The sequence below is a fragment of the Drosophila innubila genome (genome assembly GCF_004354385.1).
Source record: "Drosophila innubila isolate TH190305 chromosome 2R unlocalized genomic scaffold, UK_Dinn_1.0 1_C_2R, whole genome shotgun sequence".
Classification (NCBI taxonomy): domain Eukaryota; kingdom Metazoa; phylum Arthropoda; class Insecta; order Diptera; family Drosophilidae; genus Drosophila; species Drosophila innubila.
The window spans coordinates 15,259,754-15,273,134 of NW_022995374.1; the positions used below are offsets into that span (position 1 = coordinate 15,259,754).

Sequence of the window (13,381 nt, forward strand, 5' to 3'; positions counted from 1 at the left end):
TTTGCAACTTCGCTTTTTCACGTATGCGGCGTCTGCTGCGACGCTGATTTGGCGGAAAAACAATTAGGCGGTCTCCACACGTTCAAGCGCAAATGACAAGATGGCTAACCATTGACATTCGGTAATAAATCAATTTAGAGCAAAATAAGTAATTACTCACATATATATCGCATTTATTTGCTTTCAATCCACATAATTTGACAGACTGGCGTATTTATCACATTAAATGCAACCCGATAATCACAATAAACACCAGATTGAAATGAAAAATTACAATTATTTATTGTCAAATTAAAATATGTTTTTAAAAGACCCAAAACGCTCAACATAACAATATATTTCTTGGCTCGTCATATTTTAGTATTTTCTTAACAATTTATTAAGTACATTACATGCGATATTTAACTAGTATTCATCATGCAGAGTGAAAGTGTATCATAAACGTCATGTCGTTGTGCAGCACTGCAAAACTAACAAAAGAACCCAACAAAAAAGATCAACAGAAAATTGCAAACATTTTCGAATATTTTAATTTATTATGCACGTAAGACGTACATTTACGTTAATGTTGTCAAGGGCGCCATTTTGACATCCGTCGGAGTTGGCAAACATTTGACTGTCTCCACCTTCGTCGTTTGCTGCGGGTTGCTGAGCACATAGGGAAACTCGGTCATTCCATAACAGGCAGCTGCGAATTGTCCCTGTCGATTGACGGCGATGACCGCGCCTCTGAAGTCCTTGTAGTGCTTGAGGATGCGTCGAATGCTCGCCTCGGCAGCCTGGCCAGGTGACTTGCCACTTCGCATGGCCTCCACCGCCAGCAGAGTGGGCAGAAAGCGCATCATAATGTCGCCATCGCCGGTGGCCACAGCTGCTCCGGCTTCGTTGTCCGCATAGCCGCCGGCACCGGGAATGGGGGTATCCCCGACACGGCCGGGTATCTTAAAATTTGCTCCGTTTGTGGAGGTGCCCACATGTATCTGCTGGTTCACATCGATGGCTATCATGCCAATGGTGTCGTGATTCCGTTGTCCAATTTGGTATTCCGTGCGAGCACGATCCTCATTCCAGCGTGTTAGGGGCGTCGCTTTTGGAGCGTAGGGACCGCATGAGAGCTTTGGATCGGGATGCACATTATTCCAGAAATTCGGTTGGCAATTGCCAGCCTTCCAGTGTTCCCACATTTTCTTTGACTCCGGCGTTATCATCGATTCCTGTGGAAATCCCATTGCCATGGCAAACTGGGATGCAGCATTGCCCACCAGCAAGGTGTGTGATGTGTGCTCCAGGACATGCCTGGCCACCCTTATGGCATCCCTAATGCCCTGCAGTCCCGCCACAGCGCCCACATTCATCGTAGTCCCATCCATGACCATTGCATCCAGCGTCGTTTCACCCGACTCATCCGGTGATCCTCCATATCCAACGGCGACATCGCACTGCAGCTGCTCGCACTTGGTACAACCTTCCACGACCGCATTGCGGGTCTGACGCACTCCACCCGCCGACTGCTTCAGCATGCTCCAGGCCATGGCATTGGCCTCCGTAAAGTTCCACGTATTGATAACCATGGGCAGCAGCTGACCTGCCCCCACCCCCGCTTCTGATCTCCTTGTCGCTGCCAGTGTTGTAACCGTGGGATTCACACCGACGCCCCATTTTACAGTCGGTATTGTTGTTGTACTCCAGTTGGAGGATGAAGTTGAAAGGGTTGCCACTAAGCAGCAAAGCAGGCAGATAAATATTTTTAGCATTTTAATTGTATTTATTTAGAATTTCTTTGTTGCACTGAATTACTAAGCAAATAACCTATAGAGAAGTCATCCCATACAACTGAAAGTGTCTCAGCTAAAAGCACGTGGCGTCCACTGGGTAATTTTTCGGTGCACGTGTCCATGATGAAGTTATAATAGGTGGTGGCTTCACTTGACGTTGCCTCTTTTTCGGGGCCACGATTGATCAATTTGAATGTAAACGTCAACGTGAGCAGTTGTGTGAAACATGCCCCGTGTGTGTAAAATTTGTCGCTCAAACTCGAGTCGTTTGATTCGTGTTCCGAGAGACATAAATAAAAGAAAAATATGGATAAATGCAACAGGAACAATATTAGAAGCCGACAAGCCGACTTACAGCGCTCAAAATCAAAATGAGTGAACAGTATAGAAAGCCAAACAAAACAACTTTTCTATATATCTATCTCTGTCGTCTCTCTCATGTCAAACTCTCTCAGTGCTGACAGCAAAATCGTGGCCCCGAAAGAAGCCACCACCTTATAATAATTTCATCATGCACGTGTCGTCTGAGGGAAATTATTTTTGGTTTCGATCAGTTGGCAGGCCGAGCTCGTTGCTGGCACAGCAAGCGAAACACAAAACATGCGTGCTATAAAATACCCTTTAGCTATATAAAATTATCGTCTTTGATATTTTTTAAAGAAAAACACCGTAAATCTAATAAATTTGTAAATGTAGATAATAATAAAAATGCGATGTGTTGTTTTAATAATGTTTAATATTTATTTGTGCTTGAAATTTCTTCATTAAAAAATTTAATTGTACATGGTATAAGAGTTTACATACAAATGTTAAAGGGCAGCAACTTATAAACAAAGCGATGTTGTCAGTTCTCTCAGTAGCCCATACATATATACACACACTTATTGTAAGATGTACGCATACATAGAGATGAGCCTGCGCGCCAGAATACATCTCTCTCTGTCTGGCTACATAAGGACATGTATGTGCAAAGAGGGCGAGAGATAAATATTCTTATTTTGTATGACTTTTCGACGCGCGCTGCTTGCGCGCTAACAGAGCACTATGGGAAATTTGAGCAGTTTTATAAAATTAATTACTAACTTGTAAACTGCGCAAGATATTCTGATATTGTTTTATTAGTATTATAATTATTTGTTGTTGGAAACGACACTGATCCATATAACTGCCATTAAGCAAAAAAAATTGATATAAAGCATTATTTTATTAAATATAATTTTTATGAAAAATATCATTTTATAAAATAAAGTTATGTTAAGATTTTCTGAATTTATGTTTGTGGCTGATGTGGTGATATGGTTCCTCTTCTATTCTGATCCAAGTGAAAAAGTTTTATTATTTTTTATCTTACACCCTAGTTGTGTGAAAACTAAAGATTAAATAAATATTAAATTATTTAACTATTATTATTTATTATTCAATTATATCATCTCTATGTATGCGTAAATAACAATATATTTTTTGGCTCGTCATATTTTAGTATTTTCTCAACAATTTGTTAAGTATATTACATGCGATATTTAACTAGTATTCATCATGCAGACTGAACGTGTATCATAAACGAAACACATTTAAAAACAATTGCAAAACGTCATGTCGTTGTGCAACACTGCAAAACTAACAAAAGAACCCAACAAAAGAGATCAACAGAAAAATGCAAGCACGTACATTTACGTTGATGTTGTCAAGGGCACCACTTTGACATCCGTCAGAGTTGGCAAACATTTGACTGTCTCCACCTTCGTCGTTTGCTGCGGGTTGCTCAGCACAAAGGGAAACTCGGTCATTCCATAGCAAGCAGCTGCGAATTGTCCCTGTCGATTGACGGCGATGACCGCGCCGGAGAAGTCCTTGTGGTGCTTGAGGATGCGTCGAATGCTCGCCTCGGCAGCCTGGCCAGGTGACTTGCCACTTCGCATGGCCTCCACCGCCAGCAGAGTGGGCAGAAAGCGCATCATAATGTCGCCATCGCCGGTGGCCACAGCTGCTCCGGCTTCGTTGTCCGCATAGCCGCCGGCACCGGGAATGGGGGAATCCCCGACACGGCCGGGTATCTTGAACCGTGCTCCGTTTGTGGAGGTGCCCACATGTATCTGCTGGTTCACATCGATGGCTATCATGCCGATGGTGTCGTGATTCTGTTGTCCAATTTGGTATTCCGTGCGAGCACGATCCTCCTTCCAGCGTGTTAGGGGCGTCGCCTTTGGCGCGTAGGGACCGCATGAGAGCTTTGGATCGGGATGCACATTATTCCAGAAATTCGGTTGGCAATTGCCAGCCTTCCAGTGTTGCCACATTTTCTTTGACTCTGGCGTTATCAGCGATTCCTGTGGAAATCCCATGGCCAAGGCAAACTGGGATGCAGCGTTGCCCACCAGCAAGGTGTGCGACGTGTGCTCCAAGACATGCCTGGCCACCCGTATGGCATCCCTAATGCCATGCAGTCCCGCCACAGCGCCCACCTTCATCGTAGTCCCATCCATGACCATTGCATCCAGCGTCGTTTCACCCGACTCATCCGGTGATCCTCCATATCCAACGGAGCCATCGCACTGCAGCTGCTCGCACTTGGTACAACCTTCCACGACCGCATTGCGGGTCTGACGCACTCCACCCGCCGACTGCTTCAGTATGCGCCAGGCCAGCGCGTTGGCCTCCGTAAAGTTCCACGTATTGACAACCATGGGCAGCAGCTGACCTGCCCCCACCCCCGCTCCTGATCTCCTTGTCATTGCCAGTGTGGTAAACGTGGGATTCACACTGACGCCCCATTTGGCAGTCGGTTTTGTTGTTGTACTCCAGTTTGAGGATGAAGTTGGAAGGGCTGCCACTAAGCAGCAAAGCAGCCAGATAAATATTTTTAGCATTTTAATTGTGTTTATTGAGAATTCCTTTGTTTGTTGAGCACTGAATGCAGCTGTAGTCGATTAGAAACTGTTTTTAAATATAGCGCAAATAACCTAACCTCACTTCTGGTTCGGCTTATCGGCTTTGCTGTTTTTATTATACCCTGGAACTACAGATAAAAACGGGTATATAACATCAATGATTTACTTTTTCATTTTCTGAATATTTGTGGGAATAAATGTGATTGAAGCCTAAAAATATTTAATTAAATTCATTGAATCTCAATAAATTGATTAATTTTCACATATAAATCATATGCCTTGGGTATATTTAAGTCGATGATTCGGCAGCTGCATTAAAATTGTTTTCATTTTCCAGGTCTGTCCAAATTGTTGCTGCCCCATGAGAAATGGGCTGCATCGAAACTGGAAGCGCGCTTTGGACAATTTGGCGCTGACTGGACAATAGTTAATAAATTGCAATTGGAGTTGCTAGATTGCCTGGCACTACAAAAAGAATCTAAAGAACTGGTCATTCACTGTCTGGGCAATAACAGCAGCAATGTCACTATCAAACAACGAATCGTAATTCCAACTGGGCATGTAAAACAGCTGTTGTCTGTTGGCAATGATAACAGTACACTTCTAGCGCTGCTTGGTCACAACACAGTGGAGTTTTGGCAATGGAATGGCAGCCAGTTCCAGTTCCAGCAACACCTACAACTAATGCAAGCTGAGCAAATAGCGCTGGCCAAGCACGAGAATCATCTCTACTTGGCAGTTCTTACTGCAGCACCAGCAACAGGCATTCACATCTACAGGTACAGTGGACACATTTGTGGCTAAAGTGGAATCTTACTTTAAACTAAAACATTTTCTAGGTCCAACTGTAAAGAATTGATAGATTTCCAACTCGAACAGTCCTTTGACTTAGAAGAGGCTGTGCAGCCGCGTCAGCTAAGTTTCCTGCAGCTGCCTCAGTCCCAGGATCTGCTGCTGTGCGTTACCAATGCCACGCCTGCACAATCGCTGCGCCTTTATCAGCAGCAGGGCGTCAAAGGCTTTCAACTGTTTCTGGGCGATAGCATCTTGCCCAGTTCCAAGTTTTTGAAAACACTTCAGTTGCCAGGGTTGCAGCACCAGTTGCTGGCATTGGTCAATGGAGATGGCGTCTTTTTGGTGGCACCACAATTCACAAGGCTCTAGGCCACAAATGTTGCACATTACACATTGTTAAAAGTTGCGAGTTATTTCTAAATAAAAATTACTTTTTATTAGCGGCGTAAACTGTTTAGCTGTTTTATTTGTTTGTTGTTGTTGTTTTGTTTATTCGTCGCTGACCTCAACGTTCTCCGTCTGCAAATTCTTGAATGTGGGCACGGGCACGTATGTCACCAGCGTGTACAGTTTGTTGGGTGAGTCCTCATCGTCATTGCGGCGACGCGCCAGACGCACACGCAGACGGAAAGGCGTCGAGCTGTAACCGGATAAATAGTAATTAGTTTATTATACTAAGTGATATTTGACTTGTGTACTCACCGGATACCCTTGGACCAAATGTGCTTGTTAAGGCGGGTGTCGATGCGCACATCGTTGGTGCCCATCTCACGCTCGGCAAACTTGCGGATCTCCTTGATGGCGCGGGGAGCACGCTTCTTGAAGCCAATGTTGTGCACACGCTTGGCCAAGTGAATGGTGCACTCTCGGGTGACGACTTCGTTGATTGCCGACTTCTTGCGTTTCTCGCCCTTTGTCTTTGCCATTGTTAATGCAATTCAATATCCTAATTAAAAAAACACCATTCTGTTAATATTTGAATCCAACTCTAAATACAATCAAAACACAAGAGCAATTTTTGAGCGCCATTTAAACACACACAGAGCTGCGACTGCCGTTATATTTGGGTATCCACCTTTGGCACTTTATGTTTAACATTCATTTTGCCACATTTCATTTCATTATTATTGGCGTAAATTGCGATGTTTTTTGATTATATTTTGTGTAATTGGCAAAAACCCACCTATAGGAAATGAAAGCTTGACGTAAAAGAATTTGACAGCTGCGTTGAGCTGTCAGAGTAGAGCGATTATCGGTGTTGGTTAACTATCGCATGCAACCCTGCGCATCACAGCTGATTTTGACAGCTGCTGCCGCCGGCATGTAAATAAATAAACAATGCTAGCAAATACATGTAAAATATTAATGATTTTGTTATTAGCAATTAAGCTTTTATAATCTTCTTAATTATAGTGCAACTGTTGGCCGTTGGTCTGTTGTGGGGCGTGACAAACCCCTTTATACGACTGGGCAGCCAGGGTATTGAGTGTGTGAAGGACACGGGCTCCAGATATAGAAATTTTATTGCTGAGCTGCGTATGATTGGATCGCGACTGAATTATTGGATACCTTTTGGACTGAATCAGTGCGGTAGTTTGCTATATGTTTGGACACTGCAAAGCGCAAATATAACTATAGCTGTACCCGTAGCTAACTCGCTGAGCTTTGTTTTTACAGCCATTACCGGATATCTCCTAGGCGAACAAATACCTGGCAAAAGTGAGTAGCATCAAGCATAAATGACTAATATATTTGTTTTATTTACTGCAGAAATAATCATTGGAACGCTTCTCATTTGTTGCGGCAGCACACTCATGATATGTGATAAACTGCAGCATGAACAACAAATCATGAATATTCCATTCAATGAATAATTCCATCTGTATTAAATTAGATTTTAGATAAGATATATATGCACTATTAATGGTATTCCCAATTGCTTTGGAACTGCTATTTTTGTTATCATTGTTAATTAAAATTTGCTAAAATTTGAATTCAGATATTCACTCTGGCTTTATTACTTTTTTTCTAATCTTTCTAAGATTTTACCCTAACCCAAGGCTAAATTGTCTTTATTACATAAATACAAGATAGAAAACATTTCAATCAAGTGACATCGTTATCTACAATGCCTTATGAACCGAGTCGACAAGCACCTCCATGCTAGTGATGGGCGTTTGTGGCGTTATTCCATGTCCCAAATTTGCAATGTAGCGTGACTTTCCAAATTTGTGGACCATTTCAGTGGTGAGCGTGCGCAGCTCGCTGGGATCACGGTACATATCCTGTGGATCCAGATTGCCCTGCAGTGTTATATTCGGCCCAACCTGAGTACGCGCCTCAACGGGATCTACAGTCCAGTCGAGACCTAGAACATCATAGCCCAGCTCACTTTGTTCCTTCAGGGAATGACCAGCACCCTTGGCAAAGAGAGTCTAGCCCAAAAACAATAATTAGAGGACGATTTAACAGGTGTCTGTTTGATTACTCACAAGGGGCACCAGTGGGATTACTTTCTTGGTGAGGCGTTCCACTAGATCATCGCGTATGCGACGCAAGTAGGGAGCTCCCCACACCAGAAACTCCTCCTTGGACAAATGCTCGGCGGATGACTCAAATATCTGCAACATTTGTGCGCCAGCCACGACCTGCATCTCCAGATAATCCACAATGACATCTGTGAGCAGATTGAGGAAAAGCTTTGTGTCCTCGGGATAGTCTGTAAGCCAGGCCTTGGCCTTGGACATGGTCTTGCTGCCGCCTCCCTCGATCATATAGCCCATGAGTGTCCAGGGAGCACCAGTAAAGCCAATTAGTGGCACGCGTCCCTCTAGTTTGTGTCGCATCATGGTAATGGCATCGCCCACGTAAGTCAGACGCGACAGAGCTCCATCGGGTGTCAGACGCTTCAGATCCTCGGGAGTAACAATGGGCTGGGGTAGAACAGGTCCCACACCGGCATGCATTTCTACCGTCAGGCCAAGTGCTTGTGGTATAACCAATATATCCGAGAATATAATGGAGGCGTCCAAGTCAAAGCGTCGCAGTGGCTGCATCGTCACCTCGCAGGCCAGCTCCGGAGTGCGGCAGACCGTAAAGAAGTCATGCTGCTTGCGCAGTTCCTGGAACTCGGGCAAATAGCGTCCAGCCTGACGCATCACCCACACGGGCACACGATCCACAACTTCGCCGCGTGCAGCGCGCAGCAAATTGTCATTCTTAAGCGGCGGGAAGGGCTGCAAATGGTTGAGCGTGTTGTTGTTGTTGTAGTGACCAATTGACATTCGAGCAGACAGCAACAACAATAACGACAGTCGAAGTCCAAGAGTTTTCATTGATTTAATTGGGGGCAGAGCTGAATGTACTTGCAAATTGTGTGCTTAAATCTCACCACTACCTACCTTTGTGTCTTTCATTATGATAATTTAAAAAAATTTGTGTTTAATTCAGAAGCTGCAATTTTCTTGTTTATCACGGCTGATTTTGATGTAATGTTTTGTGAGTTCGGCGAAACTCTGCCGATATCAATATCGATTATATTTCGATCTGAAAAAACAAAAAATATTTATACTATCGATAATATCAACAGTAGTGTTCTACATTAAATTAGTCGTATTTCCACTGGGTTTTACTATTATATTACAGTTTGCACTACAGATTTGGTAAACATAGGTTTCAATCTAAAATTAGCTGGTGGTGGCTAACGTACAAAATCTGTTAAAAATAGTCCACGATAACGATAAATACCGCACAATAGATATTGATATTATATCGTCAGAAAAAATTATCGCTAACAAATATAATATTGAAGAAAAACACAACGGCAATATCCAATATATTACCTATCGAATTTCTGATGCGTTGCTAAGGTGGCAGCACCTTAATTTTGTTTACGTTTGATAGCGTTGCCATCTGTTGTAGTCTCAAAAGCCGCTTTGTTTTTACACATCACTAGCAAAACTGCATTCGTGTCACAAAAGATTAAAACGCAAAAGAAAACAGGCCACAGTTTATTTTCCTTAATAAAGGTTTGTTTTTCTTACATTCTGTAAAATCGATTTTAAATTAAATTTGCTATTAAATTTCAGTTTATATTACTTGCAAACATGGCTGATGAACAACCAAATCTTGTAGCTGGACACCCACCTGCTTGTAAGTGCATACGGTTTTCTTTCTATGTGTATTTATGTATATGCATGTGTGTGTTTTGGAGAGGTGTTGTTTTGGTCAAGAATCAAACAATTAAGTGATTTTAATGACCCACAATACAGTGTTGGCATCAATCAATTAGCCTATTTGTATTAATAGGCCACGATATGTTTTATCTTATCAGTTTTCACCTCGGCAAAGGCATTTGCTGATAAAGCACATATACACACACACACACAAATGCATATCAGCCTATTGCGTTGTGCGGCTGCTGTCCGAAAATTTTAAATATTCCGCTGACGTCATATTTCTTGTATTTACAGTGAAGGCCGGTGGAATGCGTATTGTGCAGCATAAGGCACCAGCCTCAGAGCGTCCGGCAAAGGATGCTGAAGATTGCACTGGACTGACGGTAAGATGACTATTATACAGTTAGTCAAGACTATTTTTTTTTGGATGAAATGAAAAGTTTACATATTTTGTTTAAAAAAAAAATATTTGCTTCGTATTCAAAAACTTCTAGAATCAAGTTAAAAGAGCTATAATGAAAAACAATATGTAAATTTCTTTCGTTTTCAAAAAAGTTACTTGATATAATAAAATTTTATTTAATTGAACAATCAATATGTTATTTCAGCAACCAGTCAACGTAAATTCGAGTACCGTGAGCGGTGCAACTGTCAAGGGTAACACAGATTTTACACCAGCGTCCGCGCAGGTGGCTCACTCCCATAAGCCACCAAATGCCGTTCAACAGAAGCCCCAACCACACATACAACAACCTCGCAAATGAATAATCGGCAATTAAATAGGATATGTCACCACTGACTTTAACTGTATTTGATTGCTTTGAAAAAAGCGAGATTAATTTAAATATGCCTTGTATTTTGCTACTCCTAATATTTTTTATATCTTTTGTTTAACCATGATTCATTCCAAATGCAAATGCATTTTACGTCAAGTTTTTGATTTGAATAAAAAGTTTATGGGTTTATGTTGACATTGTTTATGATCTGTTTAGATAAGAGCAATTTATATTTTTTGTCGCTTATAATTCTCAAGTGGTTATTCCGTATGATGCCCGCTTAAATAGAACTTATTTCGACTTAATACTGCCCCACTGAGCTTCGGTGGTCCGGGGTGCGGACTTCAAATCCGTAGTCGACTAATAATCGAAGTGGTTCGATTCCACCTGGGGGGCGTTGATAATCTAATTAAGCTAGACTTTTAAAATATATTGGAATTATTTTTTGCAGCGCAAATAAAAGTTAATGAAAATGCACTAGAAAAATAGCATAGCGGCCGATAATATTTTGACCAGGGATTAAAAATAAGTGTTATGATTTGAAAATTATGGAGATGAATGGGAAAATCTTAAATATACTAGTTTTAGATGGAGTATCTTGGAAATAATAAAGTTTGGTTTACAATCTGTATTTTTGACTAAAAAAAAAAAGTATTAAAATATAAATTAAATATAAAAGTTGATCATATAAATGCGAAAAAATATTAAATATACCAAAAAAAAGCATCATAAAAGAATTTTTTATTTGACAACGACTTTTAACTTAATTTAGGTGCAGCTTTTCATAAGGAATTCGCTGAATTAATTATCCAAGTCCGGAGCATGGCGACATCTACATATACGCCCGGATAATTGGCTCGTGCACAGCCGAATCCCCATGCGACAATGCCCGCCAGCAAACGGTCGGACACCAATGGACCGCCAGAGTCGCCAGTGCAGGAATCTTTATTATCGGCTGCGGCACATATCATTTCCTCACCCACGAAGTCCCAGCCGTAGCCGTATTTCGCTGAGGCGCACTCGTTACGCTCGATGATCTGCAGTTGAACCACCTGGAGGCTATTAGCAAAGCCAGTGGCTCCATTCTCCTCCGTAAAGCCCCAGCCGCTGACGGAGACATCGGAACCAGCTTTGGGACTTACGCTCGCCAGTCCAATGGCTTTCACGGATATACTGTAAGTGAGTTGCGTGGCCAGACGCACCAGGGCAATGTCGTAGTATTTCAACTTTTGGTTATACTGCTCATGGATTGTGTAGGAGGCGACGGGAATGAGACTTCCTCCGGAGTTGTGATGGTTGGCGCCCACACGAACCTTCATTAGAGTCACGGATGTGCTGTCCACGCAATGAGCGGCCGTAATAATAATATCCTTGCTGTATATAGCGCCGCCGCACACATGGCGAGCGCTCACCTGTATGGACACCTGCCAAGGTGCGTTGTAAATGGACAGTTCATTTCCGCCCACGATGCGTTCATTGCGCACACTGGGAGGATTTGCAGATCCTCCACTTGAGAAAAAGATCAGCAACAGGGCAACGGATGTGAGCATGAAATGTCGAGCCATGTCGTCGAGCACTCAAGAAAGCGAAGTGGGAACTGATCGCACCTTGGTCGGAGCATGTTGCAAGACTTATCGCTTGCTTAAGGGCTGTAAATGTTAATCGCCCGTTAATTGGTCATCGAAGATTACCTTCGAGTGGGTTACCCAGCAAAGGCGCAGTCAAGTTTATGCGAAGGGGTAAAAGTATTTAATTTATTTATATTTCTAATTGTAATCTTCTTCATAATATAACTACTTAGTATACGATTAGAAGTCATCAGATTTGTTTTGGAAATTCATCTAATATGAGATATTATTACCCGAATTCTAATCTTCTAGGTGCAATTTAATTTAATAATTTAATAAATATTCTGCTAAATTAATTTTATGTATTTTTTAAACTGGAGCCAATATTGTCTTTACTCCTCTAAGTATGCACCAGGAAATTTTCTTTTTCAGTAATGCATGGCTGGCAAAATGATCGACTTTGTAGGCTCAAAGAAGAAATTACTTTTTCTTTACTTCCGTTAGAGGTTTTATGTAACACGTACTAAAAATATGAAGTTTAATAACAAAAATACTTACATAGAATTTTCATTCGGTTACGGTATCAGTTCCGGTACTAAAAATGAAACGGTTAGTTTCGGCTAACGGTTCCGCTACCGGTTCCGGTGTTATTTCCTGATTAAGATAAAAATAATAAATAAAAAAATTTTTTTTTTTTGAAATTTGATGTTTTTTTAAATACAACCTTAATTGTATATCGATAAAATCATGTATGACTATCAATTTCGAAGCCCTTGTAACCCAGGCAACCCCATTGACAAACAAACTCATTTCAAGCAACTGACGTAAAGTATATTAAATATTATTTTACACTTTCAACTGTTCAAAAGCACAAATAATCACTAAATGTCTAATCCAAGCGAGATAACATCCGACGAGCTGCTGCGTTTGCGCGATCTCTGCCTGCAACGTTTGCGTGATGATGAACTCTATTATCTGCGCAACGATGCAAAATTGAGGGCGGTGACAAACACTCAGAGTTACGAGGAGTTTAAGTGAGTTTGAATTCCTACATTGTTTCTAGCGTCTCTCCTGATTCTTCTCCTCCTTGCAGGGATATTGTTGATGCAGCGCATCTGCGTCCAATTACCAAGCAAGATAAATCCAATGCTAAGACCAAGAATCGCCTGTGGAACTCGGCTGCTCCTGAACAACCCTCTTAAATTAATTGCAATTAGTTAATAAAAAAGCAATTTAAATTATTATGTGCTTTGTTTTGTTTGCAAATGTTGTAAGATATTTTCGGCGGTTTTTATTAATTGAATGGAATTGAATTGATTGAATGGAACAAAGCAATATTGGAATTTACCCCTGGATTGTCAGGGTGTCCACAGCCTGTGCCTCAGGAAAAATACCAACATG

The 13,381-nt window shown here is 41.7% G+C and overlaps 9 protein-coding genes across 12 annotated transcripts in view; 4 read left to right on the plus strand and 5 right to left on the minus strand.

Annotated features, from left to right (window-relative positions):
* LOC117785829 overlaps positions 1 to 5,908 on the plus strand; it is a 17,731-nt gene extending 11,823 nt beyond the window's left edge. The window contains exons 12-13 of the mRNA XM_034624077.1: positions 5,001 to 5,442; positions 5,503 to 5,908. Of these exons, the coding sequence (XP_034479968.1) occupies positions 5,001 to 5,442; positions 5,503 to 5,827 (767 nt within the window). The 3' untranslated portion in view covers positions 5,828 to 5,908. The remainder of the gene's footprint in view (positions 1 to 5,000; positions 5,443 to 5,502) is intronic.
* Positions 522 to 4,798, minus strand: LOC117785831 (putative N(4)-(beta-N-acetylglucosaminyl)-L-asparaginase GA14866). The gene is made up of 2 exons (XM_034624080.1): positions 3,454 to 4,798; positions 522 to 541 (listed from the first exon to the last, which is right to left on the minus strand). The coding sequence occupies exons 1-2, from the start codon at positions 4,640 to 4,642 to the stop codon at positions 537 to 539; spliced, it is 1,194 nt and encodes a 397-aa protein (XP_034479971.1). The 5' UTR covers positions 4,643 to 4,798; the 3' UTR covers positions 522 to 536.
* On the minus strand, positions 558 to 1,605 carry LOC117785757 (putative N(4)-(beta-N-acetylglucosaminyl)-L-asparaginase GA14866). Its single transcript, XM_034623974.1, has one exon. The coding sequence runs from the start codon at positions 1,569 to 1,571 to the stop codon at positions 558 to 560; it is 1,014 nt and encodes a 337-aa protein (XP_034479865.1). The 5' UTR covers positions 1,572 to 1,605.
* On the minus strand, positions 3,163 to 12,009 carry LOC117785839 (trypsin iota). Its single transcript, XM_034624090.1, has 2 exons — positions 11,176 to 12,009; positions 3,163 to 3,175 (listed from the first exon to the last, which is right to left on the minus strand). Exon 1 carries the CDS (start codon positions 11,975 to 11,977, stop codon positions 11,195 to 11,197), a length of 783 nt encoding a protein of 260 aa, XP_034479981.1. The 5' UTR covers positions 11,978 to 12,009; the 3' UTR covers positions 3,163 to 3,175; positions 11,176 to 11,194.
* LOC117785844 (60S ribosomal protein L31) lies at positions 5,899 to 6,752 on the minus strand. The gene is made up of 3 exons (XM_034624096.1): positions 6,642 to 6,752; positions 6,161 to 6,404; positions 5,899 to 6,098 (listed from the first exon to the last, which is right to left on the minus strand). The coding sequence occupies exons 2-3, from the start codon at positions 6,382 to 6,384 to the stop codon at positions 5,948 to 5,950; spliced, it is 375 nt and encodes a 124-aa protein (XP_034479987.1). The 5' UTR covers positions 6,385 to 6,404; positions 6,642 to 6,752; the 3' UTR covers positions 5,899 to 5,947.
* LOC117785842 (transmembrane protein 234 homolog) lies at positions 6,751 to 7,458 on the plus strand. 3 transcript variants are annotated; one of them, XM_034624094.1, is made up of 3 exons: positions 6,751 to 6,812; positions 6,872 to 7,181; positions 7,229 to 7,300. In XM_034624094.1, exons 1-3 carry the CDS (start codon positions 6,797 to 6,799, stop codon positions 7,281 to 7,283), a joined length of 381 nt encoding a protein of 126 aa, XP_034479985.1. In that variant the 5' UTR covers positions 6,751 to 6,796; the 3' UTR covers positions 7,284 to 7,300. The 3 variants fall into 3 exon arrangements, with proteins under 3 accessions (XP_034479985.1, XP_034479986.1, XP_034479984.1); XM_034624093.1 differs by having other exon boundaries at positions 6,754 to 6,812; positions 6,872 to 7,177; positions 7,229 to 7,458; XM_034624095.1 differs by lacking the exon at positions 7,229 to 7,300 and having other exon boundaries at positions 6,752 to 6,812; positions 6,872 to 7,185.
* LOC117785833 (uroporphyrinogen decarboxylase) lies at positions 7,444 to 8,984 on the minus strand. Of its 2 annotated transcripts, none has more exons than XM_034624083.1 (3): positions 8,860 to 8,984; positions 7,951 to 8,694; positions 7,444 to 7,893 (listed from the first exon to the last, which is right to left on the minus strand). In XM_034624083.1, exons 1-3 carry the CDS (start codon positions 8,872 to 8,874, stop codon positions 7,582 to 7,584), a joined length of 1,071 nt encoding a protein of 356 aa, XP_034479974.1. In that variant the 5' UTR covers positions 8,875 to 8,984; the 3' UTR covers positions 7,444 to 7,581. The 2 variants fall into 2 exon arrangements, with proteins under 2 accessions (XP_034479974.1, XP_034479973.1); XM_034624082.1 differs by having other exon boundaries at positions 7,951 to 8,813; positions 8,860 to 8,964.
* Positions 9,389 to 10,507, plus strand: LOC117785845 (death-associated protein 1). Its single transcript, XM_034624097.1, has 4 exons — positions 9,389 to 9,486; positions 9,547 to 9,610; positions 9,931 to 10,019; positions 10,245 to 10,507. The coding sequence occupies exons 2-4, from the start codon at positions 9,565 to 9,567 to the stop codon at positions 10,398 to 10,400; spliced, it is 291 nt and encodes a 96-aa protein (XP_034479988.1). The 5' UTR covers positions 9,389 to 9,486; positions 9,547 to 9,564; the 3' UTR covers positions 10,401 to 10,507.
* An 824-nt stretch (positions 12,010 to 12,833) lies between the features above and the next one.
* LOC117784515 (coiled-coil domain-containing protein 103) lies at positions 12,834 to 13,224 on the plus strand. Its single transcript, XM_034622267.1, has 2 exons — positions 12,834 to 13,014; positions 13,074 to 13,224. Exons 1-2 carry the CDS (start codon positions 12,866 to 12,868, stop codon positions 13,180 to 13,182), a joined length of 258 nt encoding a protein of 85 aa, XP_034478158.1. The 5' UTR covers positions 12,834 to 12,865; the 3' UTR covers positions 13,183 to 13,224.
* Positions 13,225 to 13,381: the final 157 nt, after the last annotated feature.